The sequence below is a fragment of the Rana temporaria genome, chromosome 7, assembly GCF_905171775.1.
Source record: "Rana temporaria chromosome 7, aRanTem1.1, whole genome shotgun sequence".
In the NCBI taxonomy this organism is placed as follows: domain Eukaryota; kingdom Metazoa; phylum Chordata; class Amphibia; order Anura; family Ranidae; genus Rana; species Rana temporaria.
In genome coordinates, this window is record NC_053495.1 from 9,263,837 (window position 1) to 9,288,080 (window position 24,244).

General features: G+C 48.7%; 1 protein-coding gene across 3 annotated transcripts; it reads left to right on the plus strand.

Moving 5' to 3' along the window:
- TATDN2 (TatD DNase domain containing 2) lies at positions 1-23,846 on the plus strand. 3 transcript variants are annotated; one of them, XM_040358845.1, is made up of 8 exons: positions 1-157; positions 8,147-8,490; positions 10,898-11,446; positions 11,489-12,073; positions 16,808-17,626; positions 20,939-21,066; positions 21,994-22,177; positions 23,534-23,846. In XM_040358845.1, the coding sequence occupies exons 2-8, from the start codon at positions 8,152-8,154 to the stop codon at positions 23,672-23,674; spliced, it is 2,745 nt and encodes a 914-aa protein (XP_040214779.1). In that variant the 5' UTR covers positions 1-157; positions 8,147-8,151; the 3' UTR covers positions 23,675-23,846. The 3 variants fall into 3 exon arrangements, with proteins under 3 accessions (XP_040214779.1, XP_040214777.1, XP_040214778.1); XM_040358843.1 differs by having other exon boundaries at positions 2-157; positions 10,898-12,073; XM_040358844.1 differs by lacking the exon at positions 1-157 and adding an exon at positions 4,493-4,585 and having other exon boundaries at positions 10,898-12,073.
- Positions 23,847-24,244: the final 398 nt, after the last annotated feature.

Genomic DNA, 24,244 nt, shown 5'->3' on the forward strand with positions numbered 1-24,244 from the left:
CGTGGGTAGACGAGGTGACTGTCCAATCATCAAGTGGCAGGGGGCGGGGCCGCGCTGCGATCTGACCTATCGGCTGTGCAGAGCAACGGAAGGAGCAGTGAGGAGTCCGGGGGGCGCTGAGCAGTGAATGTTTCCAATCAGCAGAGAGCAGCCTGAGGTAACCGGGTGAACCACAAGTATCGGCATGCCCTGACACCCAAATATTACCCCCCTCCCTGGGGACACCATAACTATCACACACCCAAATATTACCCCCCTGGGGACACCACAACTACCAAATACCCAGATATTACCCCCCTGGGGACACCATGACTACCAAATACCCAGATATTACCCCCCTGCGGACACCACGACTACCAAATACCCAGATATTACCCCCCTGAGGACACGACTACCAAATACCCAGATATTACCCCCCTGGGGACACCACGACTACCAAATACCCAGATATTACCCCCCTGGGCACACCATGACTACCAAATACCCAGATATTACCCCCCTGGGGACACCACGACTATCAAATACCCAGATATTACCCCCCTGGGGGCACCATGACTATCAAATACCCAGATATTACCCCCCTGGGGACACCACAACTACCAAATACCCAGATATTACCCCCCTGGGGACACCACAACTACCCAGATATTACCCCCTGGGGGCACCATGACTACCAAATACCCAGATATTACCCCCTGGGGACACCATGACTACCAAATACCCAGATATTACCCCCCCTGAGGACACCATGACTACCAAATACCCAGATATTACCCCCCTGGGGACACCACGACTATCAAATACCCAGATATTACCCCCCTGCGGACACCACGACTACCAAATACCCAGATATTACCCCCCTGGGGACACCACGACTACCAAATACCCAGATATTACCACCCTGGGGGCACCACGACTACCAAATACCCAGATATTACCCCCCTGGGGACACCACGACTACCAAATACCCAGATATTACCCCCCTGGGGACACCATGACTACCAAATACCCAGATATTACCCCCCTAAGGACACCACAACTACCAAATACCCCGATATTACCCCCTGGGGGCACCATGACTACCAAATACCCAGATATTACCACCCTGAGGACACCATGACTACCAAATACCCAGATATTACCCCCCTGGGGACACCACGACTATCAAATACCCAGATATTACCCCCCTGGGGACACCACGACTATCAAATACCCAGATATTACCCCCCTGAGGACACAACGACTACCAAATACCCAGATATTACCCCCCCCCCCTGATGACACCACGACTACCAAATACCCAGATATTACCCCCCTGAGGACACCAAGACTACCAAATACCCAGATATTACCCCCCCCCCTGGGGGCACCACGACTACCAAATACCCAAATATTACCCCCCTGGGGGCACCATGACTACCAAGTACCCAGATATTACCCCCCTGGGGGCACCTCGATTACCAAATACCCAGATATTACCCCCCTGGGGACACCACGACTACCAAATACCCAGATATTACCCCCCCTGAGGACACGACTACCAAATACCCAGATATTACCACCCTGGGGGCACCTCGACTACCAAATACCCAGATATTACCCCCCTAAGGACACGACTACCAAATACCCAGATATTACCCCCCTGGGGACACCACGACTACCAAATACCCAGATATTACCCCCCTGGGGGCACCTCGACTACCAAATACCCAGATATTACCCCCCTAAGGACACGACTATCAAATACCCAGATATTACCACCCTGAGGACACCACGACTACCAAATACCCAGATATTACCCCCCTAAAGGGAACTACAAATCTCAGCATGACTCCTTTGTGTAGCGTGTAATACATAAGCACCCAGAACATTGTGGATCTACATCAGCCTGAGAGCTTTAAGTGTCAGCTCAGTGGGCGAGGGGCGCCCACATCACATTCTCCGCTGACCACCAATGAAACGGGGCCCTACACTGATCACCGATGAACTGGGGGGCCCTCCACTGACCACCGATGAACTGGGGGGCCCTCCACTGACCACCAATGAACCGGGGGGCCCTCCACTGACCACCAATGAACCGGGGGGCCCTCCACTGACACCAATGAACCGGGGGGCCCTCCACTGACCACCAATGAACCGGGGGGCCCTCCACTGACCACCAATGAACCGGGGGGCCCTCCACTGACCATTGATGAACTGGGGGGCCCTCCACTGACCATTGATGAACTGGGGGGCCCTCCACTGACCACCGATGAACCCGGGGGCCCTCCACTGACCACCGATGAACTGGGGGCCCTCCTCTGACCACCAATGAACCAGGGGCCCTCCACTGACCACCAATGAACCGGGGGGCCCTCCACTGACCACCAATGAACCGGGGGGCCCTCCACTGACCACCAATGAATCGGGGGGCCCTCCACTGACCACCAATGAACCGGGGGGCCCTCCACTGACCACCAATGAACCGGGGGGCCCTCCACTGACCACCAATGAACCGGGGGGCCCTCCACTGACCACCAATGAACCGGGGGGCCCTCCACTGACCACCAATGAACTGGGGGCCCTCCACTGACCACCAATGAACTAGGGGCCCTCCACTGACCACCAATGTAAAGGGAAACTCTCTAGGTGTTCCCGTTGGGGGGGATGCCAATCAGCCCCCCAGTGATGGGTATAAAGTAAAAAAAAGTTTAATAAAGTGAATGAAAACACAGACATACAGACCAATGGAAACGCACACGTTGGGTATCGCTGTGCACATCGAAGTGAGGTGAATAATTCTAGGACCCCTATTCTGGGATAACACCAAACTGATGAGGGGCTCTTAATGCATCTCCTATGGACAGTTTTTAGGTGCCGTCTTCCTTTTCCTGAAGCATATAGGCAATTGCATACAAGTCCTTCACAGTATTCTTCTACATATTTTTGGTAAAAAAAAAAAAAAAAAATTGCATAGTTTTATGGCATTTTTTTTTTTTTTTACTAAAAAAAATCAGCCATTTTTAGTGGGACTGCGGCAGACAGATGGGACACATGTCATTATTACAGTAAACAGAGCTATACATAGCTACTGATTACTGTATAAATGACACTGGCAGGGAAGGGGTTAACTGGGGGGGATCAGGGGGTTAAATGCATGAAAGGTACATGCACTGTCAGGGGGTGGGGCTCCATGTACATGCACTGTCGGTGGGGGTACAGGCATTGTCAAGGGGGTGGGGCTCCAGGTACAGGCATTGTCAAGGGGGTGGGGCTCCAGGTACAGGCACTGTCAGGGGGTGGGGCTCCAGGTACAGGCACTGTCGGGGGGTGGGGCTTCAGGTACAGGCACTGTCAGGGGTGGGGCTCCAGGTACATGCACTGTCTGGGGGGTGGTGCTTCAGGTAGATGCACTGTTTGGGGGGTGGTGCTTCAGGTAGATGCACTGTCTGGGGGGTGGTGCTTCAGGTAGATGCACTGTCTGGGGGGTGGTGCATCAGGTAGATGCACTGTCTGGGGGGTGGTGCATCAGGTAGATGCACTGTCTGGGGGGTGGTTCTTCAGGTAGATGCACTGTCTGGGGGGTGGTGCTTCAGGTACAGGCACTGTCTGGGGGGTGGTGCTTCAGGTACAGGCACTGTCTGGGGGGTGGTGCTTCGGGTACATGCACTGTCTGGGGGGTGGTGCTTCAGGTAGATGCACTGTCTGGGGGGTGGTGCTTCAGGTAGATGCACTGTCTGGGGGGTGGTTCTTCAGGTAGATGCACTGTCTGGGGGGTGGTGCTTCAGGTACAGGCACTGTCTGGGGGGTGGTGCTTCAGGTACAGGCACTGTCTGGGGGGTGGTGCTTCGGGTACATGCACTGTCTGGGGGTGGGGCTCCAGGTACATGCACTGTCTGGGGGGTGGTGCTTCGGGTACATGCACTGTCTGGGGGTGGGGCTCCACGTACATGCACTGTCTGGGGCTCCACGTACATGCACTGTCAGGGGGTGGGGCTCCACGTACATGCACTGGCCATTGCAGCTTAAGAGATGGCGTTTGGGGGTGCAGCAAAAAAAAAAGGAGGCTCAACCGTGCATTTTTTTACCACTCCCCAACCGCACATCTAAATGAGGCCTAATCGTGGTCGTAATGCTCTGCAGACTTCAATGCAAAAAAAGTCATTTATTATTTTTTTATCAAATGCGTGTGTCTATAAAGCGCCTTTTTATTTACAAAACTTTAATCTTATTATTTGTGGTCAAATTTAAAGAAATCTCCCCCGGCTGTGAAGGCGTTAAACCTGCTGTGTAAATAGATCGGTATAAACAGGCGCCCCCCCCAAATCTAAGCGCAGAGCGCCAATTTCCTTACTGCACTATTAATAGAAGAATAAAATGCGTCGGAGCGACCTCCTGGGGTTTCCCGGTGAGAAAAAGAAAGTAAAAGGATTTCTGAGCCAAGCAAGTGATCTGTAGAGGAAGGTTTCACTCGCCCCTCCCGCCCCCCCCCCCCCCCCCCCCCAGTCCACCATGTGATAGAACCCAGAGGAAACGCGGTGCAGTATGCTTCATTACAGCAAGGCCTGGGGACAGCCCGCCCCTCAGTGATTGGTGCCCTGCGATGGTGAGTAGGGAGGAAGCAGAGCTTACAGTCTATGAGGGGAAAATGTTGTTTTGAGTTCTTCTCTGCTTATTCAACCTTCAAGGCAGCCAATGGGATTGCTCACTGCAGGAAGCCGGCAGGAGGAGTACAGACAGCGCTCAGCACTGAGAACACTTCCCTCTTATCGGGGTGCAGATGATGGGCTCTGCTGGCTGAGTTTCCGATACTCACCCCCCGGCTCCGCTTGGCATCCAAGTCTCCCCGTCTCCATTATACATGGAACATTTATTGTTTGCTGAATTGCACCGGATAACATTTCTTAGTTGGGGACATGATCTTGCAGCACACAGCATACTTTTGCTAGGGGAAGGTGTCTTGCAGCACACAGCAAACCTTTTTCTAGGGGAAGGTATCTTGCAGCACACAGCATACCTTTTTCTAGGGGAAGGTGTCTTGCAGCACACAGCATACTTTTCCTAGGGGAAGGTGTCTTGCAGCACACAGCATACCTTTTTCTAGGGGAAGGTGTCTTGCAGCACACAGCATACCCTTTTCTAGGGGAAGGTATCTTGCAGCACACAGCATACCTTTTTCTAGGGGAAGGTGTCTTGCAGCCCACAGCATTCCTTTTCCTAGGGGAAGGTGTCTTGCAGCACACAGCATTCCTTTTCCAAGGGAAGGTGTCTTGCAGCACACAGCATTCCTTTTCCAGGGGAAGGTGTCTTGCAGCACACAGCATACTTTTCCTAGGGGAAGGTGTCTTGCAGCACACAGCATACTTTTCCTAGGGGAAGGTGTCTTGCAGCACACAGCATTCCTTTTCCTAGGGGAAGGTGTCTTGCAGCACACAGCATTCCTTTTCCTAGGGGAAGGTGTCTTGCAGCACACAGCATACATTTTTCTAGGGGAAGGTGTCTTGCAGCACACAGCATACTTTTCCTAGGGGAAGGTGTCTTGCAGCACACAGCATACTTTTCCTAGGGGAAGGTGTCTTGCAGCACACAGCATTCCTTTTCCTAGGGGAAGGTGTCTTGCAGCACACAGCATTCCTTTTCCTAGGGGAAGGTGTCTTGCAGCACACAGCATACATTTTTCTAGGGGAAGGTGTCTTGCAGCACACAGCATACCTTTTTCTAGGGGAAGGTATCTTGCAGCACACAGTGGACTTCCTGGGGGAAGGAAACATCTTACTGCACACAGCAGACTTTTTGGGGAGAAGTATCTTGCAGGGCACACAACAGACTTTCTTAGGGGGGGGGGGCTCTGACGATACCTTGCTGCAAACACCTCCTAGGGGGGGTGATATCTTGCAGCACACAGCAGATTTTCTTGGAGCGAGGTTAATATTTTGCGGGGCCAGTATCTGCAACACACAGCGGACTTCCTAGGGCATGGGTGCTTAACCTGCGGCCCTTCAGCTGTTGCAGAACTACAAGTCCCATTAGGCATTGCAGGTCGCTGAGAGTTACAAGCATGACTCCCAAAGGCAGAGGCATGATGGGATTTGTAGTTCCGCAACAGCTGGAGGGCCACAGGTTGAGAACCCATGTCCCAGGGGGAGTTGATATCTTGCTGCACAGTTTATTTCCTTGACATGGATTGATCTCTTGCTGCACACAGCTGACTTTCTTGGAGAAAGGTTAATATTTTGCATCTGCAGACTTCCTAAGAGGGGGAGGGGGGGGAGGACATTTTGCAACACACAGTGGACTTCCTGGTGGTTTAAAATCTTGCTGCACACAATGGTTTTTCTAAAGGGGAAGCATCTTTCAGGACACACAGCTAACGTTCTAGGAGGAGGGTAAATAATTTGCAGCGAACAGCAGACTTCCTGAGGAAGGGTTGATATTTTGCAATACACATTGGATTTCCGGCCCGAGGTATCTTGCAGCACACAGCAGACTTTATATCTTGCTGTTCAGTAGACCAGGGCAGGAAATAAGGGAATGAAGGTCCCCAGGATAGGAAGGGAGAGATCACAATAACAACTTTGGGGGAGATTTACCAAAACTGGATCGCTCGGAATCTGGTGGAGCTGTGCATGGTAACCAATCAGCTTCTAGCTTCAGCTTGTTCTATTAACCACTTAAGACCCGGATCAAAATGCAGCTAAAGGACCAGGCCCCTTTTTGCGATTCGGCACTACGTCGCTTTAACTGACAATTGCGCGGTCGTGCGACGTGGCTCCCAAACAAAATTTGGCGTCCTTTTTTCCCCACTAATAGAGCTTTCTTTTGGTGGTATTTGATCACCTCTGCGGTTTTTTATTTTTTGCGCTATATACAAAAATAGAGCGACAATTTTGAAAAAAATAAATATTTTTTTACTTTTTGCTATAATAAATATCCCCCAAAAATATATAAAAAAAAATGTTTTCCTCAGTTTAGGCCGATACGTATTCTTCTACCTATTTTTGGTAAAAAAAAATTGCAATAAGCTTTTTATTGATTGGTTTGCACAAAATTTATAGCGTTTACAAAATAGGGGATAGTTTTATTGCATTTTTATTAATTATTTTTATTTTTTACTACTAATGGCGGCGATCAGCGATTATTTTCGTGACTGCGACATTATGGCGCACACTTCGGACAATTTTGACACATTTTTGGGACCATTGTCATTTTCACAGCAAAAAATGCATTTAAAATTCATTGTTTACTGTGAAAATGACAATTGCAGTTTGGGAGTTAACCACAAGGGGGCGCTGAAGGGGTTAAGTGTGACCTCCTATGCGTTTACAACTTTAGGGGGGTGTGGCTGTAGGTGTGACGTCATCGATTGTCATTCCCTATATAAGGGAACACATGATCGATGACGGCGCCACAGTGAAGAACGGGGAGGCTGTGTTTACACACAGCTGTCTCCGTTCTTCAGCGCCCGCGACCGGGCATTATACAATCACGTACAGGTACATGATTGTGCCCAGCCGTGCCATTCTGCCGACGTATATCGGCGTTAGGCGGAACCTTAAGTGGTTAAAGTGATTGTAAAAAGGCTCCTTTTTTTTTTTTTTTTTAAATAACAAACATGTTATACTTGCCTGCTCTGTTGCAGTGGATTTGCACAGAGCAGCCTGGGTCCCTCTTCTGTCATTCTGGCCCCTCACCTCCTGTTCAGTGCCCCCCACAGCAAGCAGCTTACTATGGGGGGCACCCAAGTTGAGTCACAGTCTATTCAGACACCAAGCCCTGACCTGGCCCGCCCCCTCTCTCCCCTGATTGGGCTAGCTGACTTTGACAGCAGCGGGAGCCAAGGGTGCCACTGCTGTGTCTCAGCCAATCGGGAAGGAGAATCTCGGATGGCTGAGACACTCGTGGACAATCGGAGACCTCAGGTAAGTGTGTGTATGTGTGTATTTGATTTGAAAAACTCAACAAGGTTGAAGGTGTCTGTGTTACCGGCATTACTCAGGAATATTGTTTTTGAGCTTTGTTCACATTTCACCCATGCCTTGCCCAATTGTTGCGGGTACTGCTCAGACAATACCTTGGCAATACTTGGTCTTGATGGGCCACCCAAGACCAGCTGTGAGATCTGAAAGTCACTGACCCACGTGCTTTCTTATTTTTCTTTTCTCCCCAGGCACTATGGCTGAAAGGAGTGGTCCGCGGAAGCACAGATGGTCGAGTCCTCCAGAAATGTCTCCAAGTAAATACTTGAGAGGCCTGGATTCCAAACTCCCGAGAGGGGCCCATCGCAGCAGAGAGCCAGACCCTGATGGCCCCAGCCCGCCGAAGGAGAGGCAAGTCAGGGTCTACCCCTATGAGAGTACGCCGAAACGTACTCTGGATCACCGGCTTGGCAGCAATTCCACAGAGAGTGCATCGAGCAGAGGCCACCGACGGACTATCAGCTGGGACTTCAACAGAACTGACCAAGCGGAGGCATCAACACCTACGCCTAGGGCCTCTGTGTCACTAACAGAGGTAAGACCACCCTAACCTCCAACATAAGGGGGTCACTCTATCCAGTGATGAGTCTAGATCTACTGTATTGACAGTTATGGGTATTCAAGAACTATCGGTGGTGAGGCCCGATCACACTAAGGTGCCACAACCCAAAACTACTTTTTTTCAGATAGGTTTCCACCAGAGGTTCCCCAAGCAGTGAACAGTGGCAGACTGATCTCCTACCTGCAGTGACCATACTTTAAGGGGGCAGCGTCTCACTGACATTCAACATAAGGGGTCACTCCTACACAGATCACCATTGTAACGGGGCTTTTCTCCACTGACCATCAATGCAAAGGGACATTTTCTATTGACCACCAATATAAGGGTAAGAAGGTCTCCTTTTAGCCGCACATCTATACAATCCCATGGATCAATGGTTTGTGGCAACCTCAGCTGGACCTCCCAAAAGACCATGCTCCAACGCGTTTCGCTCCACCCCTTGGAGCTTAAAGCAGTGTTCCACCCGCAATTTTTTTTTTCTTTTAAAAGTCAGCAGCTGCAAACACTGTAGCTACTGACTTTTAATATGGACACTTGCCTGTCCAGGGAGCCTGTGATTTGCCCTCCATCCCTTTTTGGCTGCAGACACTCATTATTGCCAACATACTATCTTCTGCTACAGCCAAATATTTCACATTTTGACTCCTCGGTAGGGCTGGGGAAAAAATCGATTTGAATCTTGAATCAAGTTGCAAGGTCAAATCGATTCAGATTTTGACCAAACCGTTTTTTTAATTTTTATTTTTTTCTCCATAGGACCGGCGCTCCGCAGACTAGGCCGAAGCTGCGGGCTCACCTAAAAGAGGCTGGACGTCACGGACTAGGCCAAAGCCTTTTCCAAGGATCGCGGAGAGCTGCGGGCAGGATTTTTTTAAGGCGAGGCCCCGGCTTCGGCCTAGTCGGCGGCCTTTTCCCAGGATCGCAGCGGACTAGGCCGAAGCCACGGCCTCGCCTTAAAACTCCTGCCCGCAGCTCCTTAGGACTGGCGCGGTGTCCATCAGAAAACAAACTTGATTCGAATCGTGAATCGAGTTTTTAATTTTTTTTATAAATCGCTGATTTTTTGGGGCAAAAATCACCCAGCTCTACTCCTCAGTACCTGCTGTTAATTTTTCTGCACCCCAGTTCCCAGTGCTGATCCTGACCTCTTTGGGGCCCTAAGCAAAATAAATTACATGTCACATTAAAGTTGAGAAGTGGGGGGGGGGCTGCCGACAGTGTCATGTCACATTAAATATTAAAGTTGAGAAGGGGGGGGGAGGGGGTGTTCTGCTATCTCGGAACTGACATCTTACATTAAAGTGAGAGGCCGGGGGTGCTGGCTTCTTACCTCTTCTCCCATGCAGCCAGCGAGTTGAGAAGCTGGGTGAGGGGCCGAAAATTACTACTTCTCACCAGGCGGGGGCCTCTAGTAATTTGGGGGGCCCCCTGCAGCTTTGCAGGGCCCTAAGCAGCTTGCATAGTGAGCCTATAGGGTGGATCGTCCCTGCCAGTTCCTATATTTTCCTGCATAGATGAGTCTCTTGGCCTTGTTTCCACATTGAAGGTTTGGCTTTGTGGCCACAATTCTTCCATGAAGACCACTTCTGGCCAGACTTCTCCAGACAGTAGTTGGGTGTCTCTGGGTCCCATTAGTTTCCACCAGTTCTGTGCTGATGGCATTGCTGGGCATCTTCCGATGTGGAAGGGAAGTAAGCATGATCGGTCTTTCATCTGCTGCATTGTTTTTTTGGCTGACCACTGCGTCTACAATGTCTGATTGTGCTTTTTCAAAAGAGCTTGAACAGCACATCCTGAAACCCCAGTCTGCTTTGAAATCTTTGCCTGGGAGAGACCTTACTGATTCAGTATAACTACCTTGTGTCTTGCTGCTGTGCTTAGTCTTGCCATGGCATGTGACATGAAACTGTCTTCCACAACCTCACCAGTAGCAGAGTTTGGCTGTTCCTCGCCCAATTTTAAGCCTCCTTCACAGCTGTTTCTGTTACAGTTAATGACTGTTTCAACCTACATTTGAAATTGATGATCATTAGCACCTGTTAGGTGTATGAATAATCAAATTATACCAAACTCTAATCCTACAAAATCCATTACAGTGTGCAAGTGTAAGAACTGATGCTGGTTTAGAAGCCAAAGGGAGGTAACGCCAAATATTGATTTGATTTCGACCTTTCTTCTGTTCACTTGCTTTGCATTTTGTAAATTGATAAACAAAAAAAAGACGAAACAATTAAAATATATAATTCTGAAAGCATTCTTGCTTTACAGCATTTCTTCACACCTGCCTTAAACTTTTGCACAGTACTGTACATATCACCTTCCTGTCTTAATAACAGATCGCTTTTAACAATTCGGCTTGTTTTCTGACTCCTGTTTGCAGGGTGATCGCCAATTTGAGATGGATGAGGACACCAAAACAAAATCTGAGGATTTACAGAGGTTCCGACCACGAAGGCCCAATGCTCCGTCCTTGTTGTTTAAGAGGGCATTCAGCGACATAGGAGTTTCCGCAAGAGGAGGAAGAAGATCACTGGATAGCCAGTTGAAAAATCTGCCGGAAACGGAGAGGATGGGTAGGTTCCAGCGGCGGGAGTCAGAGGATTCAGACTTGTCATTCAGGACAAACGCCCCCAAGAGAGAGATTGAGGAAGAGAAATCATCATGGAGGTCGGAGAGCACCAGTCACCCAAGCTGGTTGGGGCGAACCATCACAATTGCAGTTCCTAATGAAGAACTGGAAGTCCGTAAAGAGAAGTCCAGGCGTTCAGAGCCATTACCCAGGACCGAGACAAACGCCCCCGAGAGAGAGATTGAGGAAGAGAAATCAACCTGGAGGTCGGAGAGGACAGATCACCCAATCCGTATAAGGCGAACTGTCTCTAGAGTGATTCCTAAAGAAGAACCTGAGGCCCACAAAGAGAAACCGGAGGTTCATGAAGAGAAACCAAAGGTCCGTAAAGAGAGAATGGAGGTTCATGAAGAGAAACCAAGGGTCCGTAAAGAGAGAATGGAGGTTCATGAAGAGAAACCAAGGGTCCGTAAAGAGAGAATGGAGGTTCATGAAGAGAAACCAAGGGTCCACAAAGAGAAAATCGAGGTTCATGAAGAGAAACCAAGGGTCCGTAAAGAGAGAATGGAGGTTCATGAAGAGAAACCAAGGGTCCGTAAAGAGAGAATGGAGGTTCATGAAGAGAAACCAAGGGTCCGTAAAGAGAGAATGGAGGTTCATGAAGAGACACCAAGGGTCCGTAAAGAGAGAATGGAGGTTCATGAAGAGAAACCAAAGGTCCGTAAAGAGAGAATGGAGGTTCATGAAGAGAAACCAAGGGTCCGTAAAGAGAGAATGGAGGTTCATGAAGAGAAACCAAAGGTCCGTAAAGAGAGAATGAAGGTTCATGAAGAGAAACCAAGGGTCCGCAAAGAGAGAATGGAGATTGATGAAGAAAAACTAAAGGACCGCAAAGAGAGAACGGAGGACCGCAAAAACAAACCAGAGACCTCAATGGGCACTCCCCGGCTTGTGTTCTTGTTTGAATCTGATAAAGACTCTGATACAGTGAGTACAAGAATTAATACACATATGCCAGTACTTGCGGTAACGCCACAGGTGACCTCTACAAAGAGGGTCCAAATATTCAATATATCTCCAGCCTTGAAAGGGTTAGTCTTCAATAGCACCACAATCTTGCTGCTCTCGCAACTAGAAACTGCAAACGCACAAACAAGAGAGAAGAGTGAAGGCTCTGGTGCAACACCCTTTTATTTTATGATTAAAAACCTAGATAAAAATGCACTCACAAGAAAATATGAATCGTAGCTCATCAATCCCCTCTCCCCACCACAGTACTATGGTATGGTATGCCATGGACTTGTTAACTTGCTGACCAGGCTTTTTCTGGCACTTTTTGTGATCAGTATTTTTTATTTTTATTTTGCTAGAAAATAACTTTTTTTTTTCAGCAGAGACCCTAGACTAGAGAATAAAATGGCAATCTATTTGCATTTTTTTTTTATGTTGCACAGTATTTGCGTAGCGGTTTTGCAAATGCATTTCATTCGGATAAACAACACTTTTTTAATGAATTTAAAAAAAAAACGCAATAGTTGCCACAATTGTTTATTTTTTGTATAATGTGAAAGATGTTATGCTGAGTAACTAGATGCCTAACATGTCACACTTTTAAAGTTGCACACGCTCATGGAATGGCAACAAACTACGAACAAATCTCCATAGGGGACGATTTAAACGCCTTTACGGGTTATATTTAGAGTTACAGAGGAGATCTAGCGCAAGGATTATTTCTCTCGCGCTAACGTTCACACTAACCACAAGTGTGGTTCAAATACCGTTTACATATGTGTGCGTGACTTACATATGCATTCGCTCCTTTGCGCGCGCATGGAAGGATGGGGACGTTTTTTACTTTTATTCCTATGCCAAGGAATGTAAACATCCCTTGTAATAGAAATAAGAATGACAGGTCCTCTTTATGGAAATTAATTCTATTTGGGTACATCGGGGAGCTGGAAATTGGAGAGAGAAGAAAAAAAAAAGGTGAACTTCGCCTTTTTTAAAAGCATAAGATCCAAAAAAATATATATTTTCTTCCAGCCTGGATCGGAAGTGACGTCATGACGTCTCTCCAGTCCTCCAAGGCCATAGAGTCTTTGATCACCTATGGGAGCAGGTGAACCGGCGGAAATGGTAAGCCAGAGAAACGCCCGTAAGCAACGCAAGCAGCGGGAGGGGGGGAGGAGAGACATCCCCCTCCTGCCACTTCGGAAACTGTCCCAGCGGCTCATGACAATTCCTGTGCATGTGAACTGTCGGCGGGCGTGAGATCAAGCAAGGCGCCGTCTGCGTTTGATCCAGGACTGCTGCGATAGCCACACTGTCAGCTGCAGCTCCTATCAAGAACAATGGAAGGACTTTAGTGCACAGTACCATGGTGGGAAGATGTGATTGATGCTTAGCCCTGATTGATGCTTAGCCCTGATTGATGCTTAGCTCTGATTCCATTTTTTTCTTTTCTTGTGAGTGCATTTTTATCTAGCTTTTATCATAAAATAAAGGGTATTGCACCAGAGCCTGTGTGCTCTTCTCTCTTGTAGGTGCATTTACAAGAATGATTTGAAAACCTTTTTACATTTTAGAGTTAAATATCTGAGCAATCCATCAATCATACAAAGCCTTTAGATGGTTAGAAACTGTTTTACAGTCTGTAATGGTCCCATTCAGATTCCCAGATATCTGCATTGTTGTGTGATGGCCTGCCCAATCAGGGATAGATTGTTTAGACCAGTTGTTGAGAACAACTGCTTTACACCACTGGTGCCCAATTTGTGGCCCTTTGATATGTATTTTGCGACCCTCAACCCTCAGTGACCTGCAGTGGGAGATTGGTGAGAGCGTTCATTAGTAAAGGGGCTATTATGGCATTGTTCCCCAGCAGTCTCTTGTAACATCTCTCAATCCTCTGACAGTCTACTTATTATCACGTGCAACCTCCTAGTGATATCAGGGGCCACTGCAAAGCCCCCTATATCTGTCAAGTTGACCACCACAGTTTTGGACAACCCCTGGCACTGTGTAAAGCAGTGGTTCTCAACCTGGGGGTCGGGACCCCCTCGGGGGTCAAATGACGATTTGCCAGAGGTCACCGAATCCTGGGCTGTTCCTGAAGCCTGCGCTGCTCTCTCAGCCTTTTCACGGCCACCCAGCAGGGCTGTTCCTGGAGCTCGCACCCGCCCACTCGGTCTCTTCGCAGCCGCCCATTCTGTTCACAGCATGGTTGGGGGGCAGAGACTAGAGGTCAGCTGACTGGTGAGGAATGTGAAGTGGGCGGAGCTGAAGGAGACCCTATCTCCTGATTTTGGCATAGGTGTCACTGCTACGAGACACTTGAACCCGAAGACACAGTGAGTAACACTTATAGATGCCATTAAAAGTCCCTACGACAGTTCTCAGATCAGCAGATGACCTTGATCAAGAGCACCTAAGTTGGCTGATCAAAACTCTCCCCAGCACTACCACTCATCCCAACTCCCCACCAAGGAGTAAGAGAAGGAGTAATAATAGAGAATACATGGAAGGAAAAGAGGGGGAGGAACAAAGAAAAGGGGAGAGAAAGAACAAGAAAGATGGCAACAAAAAAATAAAATAAATTAGGATAGCGAGAGGTAAAAGAAGAACAAAGAGAGTGGTACATCCTAAAATGTACCATAAGGGGATTTAATACTGGACGAGTGGAAGGGAGCGCTAAATGTCTGTGGGTTAGGGGTGCAAATTACTCGTCTTGCCTTGGGTGCTGACAACCCATGCTACAATTTTTTTTTTTTTACTGTTGGGGGTCCCCACAACTTGGGACATTTTATCAAGGGGGTCACGGCACTAGTAGGTTGAGAACCACTGGTGTAAAGGTTGGCTTATCCAAAGACGATTGTGTATAGTGCCTACATTCAGATTGTAATGCGCATAGTCGGGTTGAAGCTGAAGCCCCCTCTAAACCCCCCCCCCCCCTTGTAATGAACTAGAACAAAGATGACAAACTCCATTCCATTGACGGCCACATCAGCATCATGGTTGCCCTCAAAGGGCAAGTTGTACCTGTAAGGTTAGATGTCCCCCACGCTCCCTTACATCACAGTGCACTCCCCTTCCCTGGTGCTGCTGCCAGGAAGAAGCTGGGGCCGATTCAGAAAGTGCAGGGTCTGCAGGAGCACCAGAGGTGGGCTGAGTCAGCTGCCGGAGTCTGCTGAATGCTGAAAGCAGAGGGTGCTGCGCTTAAACAGAAGAGTGTAGGAGGAGTTCTGTCCTCTCTGCTGAGACAGGGGAGGGGGTCCATGACTAGCTTCTCCGGGCTGCATGGAGAGGCTCAAGATCTGGCGGAGGAGTTCTGTCCTCTCTGCTGACAACTGCTGAGACAGGGGAGGGGGTCAATGACTAGCTTCTCCGGGCTGCATGGAGATGCTCATGATCTGGCGGAGGAGTTCTGTCCTCTCTGCTGAGACAGAGGGGGGAAATGACCAGCTTCTGCGGGCTGCATGGAGAGGCTCAAGATCTGGCAGAGGAGTTCTGTCCTCTGCTGACAACTGCTGAGACAGGGGAGGGGGTCAATGACTAGCTTCTCCGGGCTGCATGGAGATGCTCATGATCTGGCGGAGGAGTTCTGTCCTCTCTGCTGACGACTGCTGAGACAGAGGGGGGAAATGACCAGCTTCTGCGGGCTGCATGGAGAGGCTCAGGACCTGGCGGAGGAGTTCTGTCCTCTGCTGCTGAGACCAGGTGTTGGGGGAGACATTTGGGGTGGGGGGGAGCTGCAGATGCAAGAAAGGTGCGATGTCCACATGAAATGGCCTGGGGGGCCAGATTTGACCCACGGGCTTTGTATTTGACACATGTGAACTAGTATGTCCATTTTAAAGGGTTAGTTCACCTTTTACCTAATTACTTCCTACGCAGGTAAGCAGAGGCGGCTCTTTAATTTGGCCAATTTGACCGTCGCTTAAGGCCTCACACTCACAGAGGCCTGCATTACCCCAGTTTTGAGGGACAGGGGACCTTAATGCTGATTTGCTCAGGCAGCGTTAAGAGCCCTGACTCAGGAGCGGGGGCCACCAGCGTCCCTAACAACCAGTAAATATCTGTGACACCACCCCTTGTGACGTCAATGACCCAGCATGCCCTCAGTCAATGACGTCACAAGGGGGTGGGTTCACCAGGTGACATCACTGGGTGGCCCCCGCCCCTTAGTTATTAAATAGCAGGATCTGGGGGCCACCTTGTTAAAGGGGGTTTCCAGATTATGATAAGCCCCCCGCCCGCAGACCCCCTCAACCACCGGCCAGGTTTGTGGGGAAGAGGCTCTTGTCCTTGAATTATGTTTTCCCATCATGGGTGTGAGGGGGCCCCATGTCAAGTTTTGCCTAAGGCCTCACAAAGCCTAGAGCCGCCTCTGCAGGTAAGGGGCGCCTGCAGGTACAAATAAATGTGCAGCTTTGACTAAAATTGAATAAAGCCCTAGGTGTATTCCATTTTTGTTACTACCAGAGATGGCATCATCCTTTCCTGCCTTGTTGCCAAGACACTCCCAGCCAGTCGAGCTCAACCCACCATCACAGGGGTGAGCTTTGAAACCCTCTGCACATGTGTGGTCCCTGTCTTAACATTTTCTAAGCTCAGAGCTAATGCAACAAGGGGGAGAGAGGGCATGTGACTGGGATTGAATCGGTGAAGTAGGATGGCCCTAAATGCATTCTCTTTAACTTTGTCTGTTTCTTCTTGGAATAGGAAGACCAGGAAAAGGATCCATCTATAGGAAGCGACTTCTCTGACGTAGAAGATATGGGCAAGTTGGCCAAATTTTCTCAGGAAGACGAGCCTCTCCCGGGCCTCCCCGTGGAAGGCACTCCAGCTGGGATCTCAACACCCAGAAGTTACGTTATGTATCCTCGTCAATTATACAATAACTCATGGAGCGGTCATAAAGACCTCTGGCCCACCAGTCCCTTGTACAAGCCCAGCTCAGAGCAAAACAAGTGGCGTCAAGACGTCCTCAACAAGAGCTGCGTTTCTGAGGTTTCCGTGAACCATGACCCGTTCAGCGACAGCGAAAGCGAGTTTGAACCCAGACGGGACAGATCGCGTTCCTTTGATACATCATGGACGCCCGATGACAAAACTAAAGCCACACGAAGAATGTTGGAGATCTTGCCCACCGATGACTCCAACACGCCAAGGTTCCTGCGCGACGGCTTCATAGACACTCACTGCCACCTGGACATGCTCTTCTCACGGCTGCAGAATTATAAGCGCTCCTTCGCCGATCTCCGCGAGCAGTACTTCTCCACTTTCCCCTCTGAGTTTCAGGGCTGCATCACGGATTACTGTGACCCCCGCACGTTAAAGAGACTTCCTTGGCGGCACGTGCTAAACGAGAACATGGTCTGGGGGGCGTTCGGGTGTCACCCTCATTTCGCGCAGTACTATAACGACCAGCTACAGGAGGAGATGATGCAGGCTATGCGGCACCCGAAAGCCATCGCCTATGGGGAGATGGGCCTGGATTACTCCCACAAATGTTCCACGACCATCCCGGACCAGCATGCCGTAAGTCTAAAAAGTTCTACGCATGTGGAGTAAGTAACCCTGCTATTGGACCGCTGAGGAAAAATTAATTGGGCACGCACATTGGGGCAGATTTTACTAAAACTGGGGCACACCAGGCTCGGGTGCCCCCCATAGCAAGCTGCTTGCTGTGGGGGGCACTCCACAGGAGGGAGGGGTCAGGAGAGCCGAAGAGGAGGATATGGCTGCTCTGTGCAAAACTACTGTACAGACCAGGTAAGTTTTAACTATTTTTAGAAAGGGGGGGGGGGGAGACTTTACAATCACTATACAGTAAAACCTTGGTTTGCGAGCATAATTCTTTCCAGAAACATGCTTGTAATCCAAAGCACTTGTATATCAAAGCATTTTTTTTACAGGATATAAAAGAGAAGAGAGGCACCTCTAAGTGTAGCAATAAGTTGCTAAATGTTGTACCTTCATTAACCACTTAAGCCCCGGACCATTTTGTTGCTAAATGCCCAGGCCAGGTTTTGCGATTCGGCACTGCGTCGCTTTAACAGACAATTGCGCGGTCGTGCGACGTGGCTCCCAAACAAAATTGGTGTCCTTTTTTCTCCACAAATAGAGCTTTCTTTTGGTGGTATTTGATCACCTCTGCGGTTTTTATTTTTTGCGCTATAAACAAAAATAGAGCGTCAATTTTGAAAAAAAATCAATATTTTTTACTTTTTGCTGTAATAAATATCCCCCAAAAACATATATAACATTTTTTTTTTCCTCAGTTTAGGCCGATACGTATTCTTCTACCTATTTTTTGTAAAAAAAATCGCAATAAGTGTTTATCGATTGGTTTGCGCAAAATTTATAGCGTTTACAAAATAGGGGATAGTTTTTTTGCATTTTTATTAATTTTTTTTTTTTTTACTACTATTGGCGGCGATCAGCGATTTTTTTTTTTTTTCGTGACTGCGACATTATGGCGGACACCTTCAGACAATTTTGACACATTTTTGGGACCATTGTCATTTTCACAGCAAAAAATGCATTTAAATTGCATTGTTAATTGTGAAAATGACAGTTGCAGTTTGGGAGTTAACCACTAGGGGGCGCTGTAGGAGTTATGGTTCACAACTGTAGGGGGGTGTGGCTGTAGGACTGACATCATCGATCGAGTCTCCCTATAAAAGGGATCACTCGATCGATGCAGCCGCCACAGTGAAGCACGGGGAAGCTGTGTTTACATACGGCTCTCCCCGTTCTTCAGCTCCGGGGAGCGATCGCGACGGAGCAGCTATAAACGAATAGCCGCACTATAAACGAATAGCCGCACGAATCTGCCCGCCGCACGCAGCGGAGGGGGTCCCGATCGGACACCCGACCCGCTAGAAGGCGGGGACGTATATATACACCCATCTGCCTGTACGTGCCATTCTGTGGACGTAAATAGGTGTGCGTTAAGTGGTTAAATATAACCATATTGCTACACTTAGAGGCGCCTCTCTTCTTTTTTTATACTCAGTTGTGACATGACGCTACTCTTATATCAAGACATCGCTTGTATATCAAGGCAAAATGTATTAAAACATTTTGCTTGTCTTGCAAAACGCTCTCAAACCAAGTTACTCTCAAACCAAGTTACTCTCAAACCAAGGTTTTACTGTAAATTGAAAAAGCTGAAGTTAGAAGCTGATTGGTTACCATGCACAGCTGCACCAGGTTCTGTGTGCTCCAGTTTTAGTAAATATCCCCCCCATTGCTTTTTTTTCCGAGCAGTCTGAGCAGAGTTTGGGTGCTCCAACCTGTGGCCCTCCAGCTGTTGCGAAACTACAAGTCCCATCATGCCTCTACCTGTGGGAGTCATGCTTGCATCCGTCGGCCTTTCAATGCCTCATGGGAATTGTAGCTGGAGGGCCGCAGGTTGAGCACCCCTGTCAGAGGAGTCGGCACAGATATTGCAGTAAAGAGACCCTGCCATGACAATGGAAACCTTTCAATATTTTGAGGTCTTTCACTTCCTATTACATGAATTGATAGCATGCATCTGTGCTTTACCCCACCCTCTTCTGATGTCAGGGGGGTTCAGCCAAGAGGAAAGCGTCCTTTTTACAGCAGGTTCCTCTTCAAGACTAGTTATAGCCCCCCAATGATCCAATCTAGCATATAACTAGAGCATCACCTGACACCCTGCAATGGGCATTTAGGGTGCTTCCCCTTGGTGATGCCCACCACCTTTCCAGTAGTATTTTTGTGCTGGTCTTAATCCCAGTTGGCTTTCATTTCTGGTACATGTAGATCCGGCCATAGGTTGTGAGTGGGCACTGATTGGCAGCTGCCGGGGAATTGATTGGCAGCTGCCTGGGCACAGATTTGCATTTCCCTGGTGGTCTAGGGGGGGGGGGCATACCTGGTGGTCCAGGTTGAGCACCCCTGTCAGAGAAGTCGGCACAGATATTGCAGTAAAGAGACACTGCCATGACAATGGAAACCTTTAAATATTTTCAGGTCTTTTACTTCCTATTACATGAATTTCTAGTATGCATCTAGTATGCTAGGTTGTGAGTGGGCACTGATTGGCAGCTGCCTGGGAATTGATTGGCAGCTGCCTGGGCACAGATTTGCATTTCCCTGGTGGTCTAGGGGGGCATACCTGGTGGTCCAGTGTGGATGGCCATCCTGGGCGGGATCCAAGGGGGGGCTGCTCTGATAAACAATCAGCACAGACCCCATCATCCCCCCCCCCCCGTCAGGAGAGCAGCCGATCGGCTTTCCTCTGTCAGACACTGATCAGGTGGTAAAGAGCCTCCGTCGGCTTTTTGTCAGTCGGTGTATCCGACTGACACACCGCACCACCGATCACCGCGATGCGAGCCCCCATGGGTGCACGGTGGCTGTTATCCCGCTGGACGTCATATGACGTCTAGTCAGGATAGTGCAACCACCGCACAGCCGTCATTTTGCTATAGGCCGGGTGGAAAGTGGTCAAACTTCTGTACCCCTGTGTTTTCACTTCGCCAACTCCCCAACCCCCCCCCACGGCAAGATTAGGGTGCATACAAAGATGTGCCATAGGGCCCTGCCTGGCCTTTGGGTCATGCAGCAGATTTCCCTCACATGTGCAAAGAGACAGCAGAGGTTTTGGTCTTCATAATTGTCATCTTTGCGTGCGTGCAAATATTCAGGGAAAGCTGTGGATGCACCAATGTGCCGCAGGTCTCAATCGGGACGCAAACGCCATTCTGTAATTATACAGTGATTGTGTATGTTCATATGATGGTGGAGCTGGTTAGCAGTGATGGATTGGTACATATTGTGATCAGCCTTGTGCTAAATCCCATTTTTCCGTGTGAAAAGGTTTTCGAGAAGCAGCTGAAGTTGGCCGTGCCCCTGGGGAAGCCTCTGGTCATTCATTGCCGAGACGCAGACGAGGATCTGTTCAGGATCATGAAGAAGTGGGTTCCCCACGACTACAAGATACATCGGTGAGCCGTCTCTCTGTCCTGTGGAATTATGTATTGTGCCAACCTCTTCTAGCTGTGATTATTCAAAGATTAATACTAATCATCCCCCAATAAACCCTTTCTAACCACAACCCATAGATGATGGTTCCCCATGCGGAGCTGGGTCCCAGGACATGTGTATCATCATACATAAAAAAGAACCAGTGCTGCTACCAGCAGGAGATTGGTAACTTACGTACCACCTGTTTTGCACAGACCTGGATGTATCTGTCATTCAGGCTTAATCACCCTATCACTTGAGCAATCCCATTCAACGGGACCTTTGTGTCCTGGGACCCCTACCCTCCCTATCTTCTCATGCCCGTTCGGGCACATAGGTCCGTCCCACCTGTGAGTTACTCACCCACTGTCTGCCTTGGACCTTCTTGGGGTCAGAGGACGTTGTGCCTTTAGACTGTCTCCTGACGAAGCGAAAACAAAATTTGCGAAACTAGTTGAGACTAGAGACTGCCTGTCTCATGACTCCAATTTCCTCACCGATATTTCCCCCTTTTTCAATGGAAGGGATTGCACGAACGGTGACCTGATTGTGGTCAAGTGTGTTTGTATTGTATTTTAATGTCATGTATTTTTTATCTTGTTTGATGTCTTTATGTGAATACATTTTTGTAAAATTTACCCAATGTGAATTACTCTGGTTGTTTGCAACCAATCTATATAGTACCGGTATAGTCCTCCCCGCCCACTTTTTCCTGTTGGAGCTTCAGGGTCTGTGGGGAATCCCTGAGACCCCTCAATTCATATTTGAATACTAGGACGATGGTACACACCTTATTTGATTGTATTTCCTCAATTATAAAAGGTTAAATCATATTCCCCATGCGAAGGTTAAAGCTGCTTGTAGTTTTTGCCCTCCCTGGTCCTGTAACCAGACTTCTCTGTTTTCAGACATTGCTTTACTGGCAACTACAAAGACATTGAACCCTTCCTGGATGAGTTTCCAAACATGTCTGTGGGCTTCACCGCCGTCCTGACGTACCCTTCAGCGGGAAATGCGCGGGACGCCGTCTCCCGGATCCCTCTGGACAAGCTGATCGTAGAAACAGACGCTCCGTTCTTTGTACCAAGACAGGTAATACAAAACAGGGACTGGACAGGTGACCATTCGTAGAATCTGTGCCTTGTGTACGAGACATCTCCTCCCTACCCACAGCAACATCCTTCTGTGTCAGGGTTCCATCCTGTAGCGCAGGGGTAGGCAACCTCAGCACTCCAGCTGTTTTGAAACTACAAATACCTGTGATTTTCAGGGTCTTGGAATGTTTCATGGGACTTGTAATTTCAAGACAGCTAGAGGGGCTAGGCTGCCTACCCCTGCTGTAGAGGATATCTCATGCAGAAGGTTCTCCTTACATTCTAAAATGTTTATTTTCATTTGCAAGGAACCTGTTCTCTTTCTTTCTACTATGACCCCAACACTCGCTCTCCATCTCTCTCTCCATCTCTCTCTCTCTCTCTCTCTCTCTCTCTCTGTGTCTGTCTCTCGGTCTGTGTGCCTCTGTCTCTCCGTTTCTCTCTGTCTCGCTTTCTATATCTGTTTCTGTGTGTGTGTGTGTGTGTGTGTGTCTCTCTCTCTCTCTCTCTCTCTCTGTCTGTGTGCCTCTATCTCTGTCTGTCTCTCTGTATGTCTGTTTCTCTCTTGCTCTCTCTCTCGATGTCTGTTTTTCTCTCTCTCTCTATGTGTCTCTCTCTCTCTCTCTCTCTGTTTCTCTCTGTCTGTGTGTGTCTCTGTCTGTCTGTTTCTCTCTGTCTGTGTGTTTCTCTGTCTGTCTGTGTCTCTCTCTCACTCCTCTCTGTGTCTGCCTCTATATCTGTCTGTATGTCTGTTTCTCTCTCTTGCTCTCTCTCTCGATGTCTGTTTTTCTATGTCTCTCTCTCTGTGTGTCTGTCTCTGTCTCCCCCGCCCCCCCACATATTTTTTTTAAATAACATTATACTTGCCTGCTCTGTGCAAGGGTTTTGGACAGAGCAGCCTCGATCCTCCTTTTGTGGGATGCTCCCCCCTCTTCTTCATAGGGTGCCCCCCACGGAGAGGCGCTTTCCATGGGGGCACCCCCACGAGTCCGACTGCTGTGTCCATTGACACAGACAGCAGGACTTGGCCCCCGCCCCGGCTCCCGTGTCACTGACTTTGACGGCAGCGGGAGCCAATGACCCCAGAGACAGTGGCTGTAGCCACTGGGCTCGTGCTCGACACCGGAGCGATCAGGATCAGGTAAGAAGAATGAAGGGGGCAGCTGAAGCACAGAAGGTTTTTCACCTTTTAATGCATATGTTAGGGTGAAAACACACACACCCCACACCAGTTTAGAACTGAATCATATTAACCTGCAGTGTGGCTCCCCCTGGAAGCCTCAGAAAAATGATTATACAAACTCCATGCAGATAACTTTGTAGGACATAAGCCCTATTTTTATTTTATTTCCAGGTACCCAAGAGCCTGTGTAAATTTTCACACCCGGGCCTCGCCGTGCACACTGTTGAGGAAGTCGCCCGGCTCAAGAACTTACCCGTGGAATCGGTCATGGCAAAACTCCGAGAGAACACCTACCGGCTCTATAATATATAAGTGCCTTGTGATCCAGGGAGGGGTTCCTTAATGAAAGTTTTCCGTTTTTTGGGGAAATTAAACCAGTTGGTGCCTTGTTTTAAATGTGTTTGTTGAGAGTTCTGGACCAGTGTTTTGTTTACCACTTTTTATTATTAACGTCTATTAAAAAATAGATTTATTTTTTATTTTAGATGATTTCTTCACCCTAATATGTTACCCCCATGTGTTTGAATCTTAGTCTAGTTTTACTGCTGAAATGCACTGATCGGCCATAACTTCATGACCACCCACCTAATATTGGATAGGTCCCCAGTTTGCTGCCAAAACAGCCCTGAGGCATAAACTCCACTAGACCTCTGAAGGTGTCCTGTGGCATCTGCCACCAAGCCGTCAGTACCACATCACTGGCGGCTTGTTGTCTTTTTTTTTTTTTTTTTTCCCCATAATGCATCCTGGTGCCATCTCTTCCCCAGGTAAGTGACGCACCCAGCTATCCACATGATGTAAAAGAAAACATGATCAGACCAGGCCACCTTCTATTGCTCCGTGGTCCAGGTTTGATGGTCACGTGCCCATTGTAGGTGTTTC

Bases quoted from the DNA above. Each gene is read 5' to 3' on its own strand.
- TATDN2 (XM_040358843.1), top strand. From the start codon at position 8,152: ATGGCTGAAAGGAGTGGTCCGCGGAAGCACAGATGGTCGAGTCCTCCA. The intron at 8,491-10,897 runs GTAAGACCACCC...TCCTGTTTGCAG, and splicing joins CCTCTGTGTCACTAACAGAG to GGTGATCGCCAATTTGAGAT. The intron at 17,627-20,938 runs GTAAGTCTAAAA...CCGTGTGAAAAG, and splicing joins CCATCCCGGACCAGCATGCC to GTTTTCGAGAAGCAGCTGAA.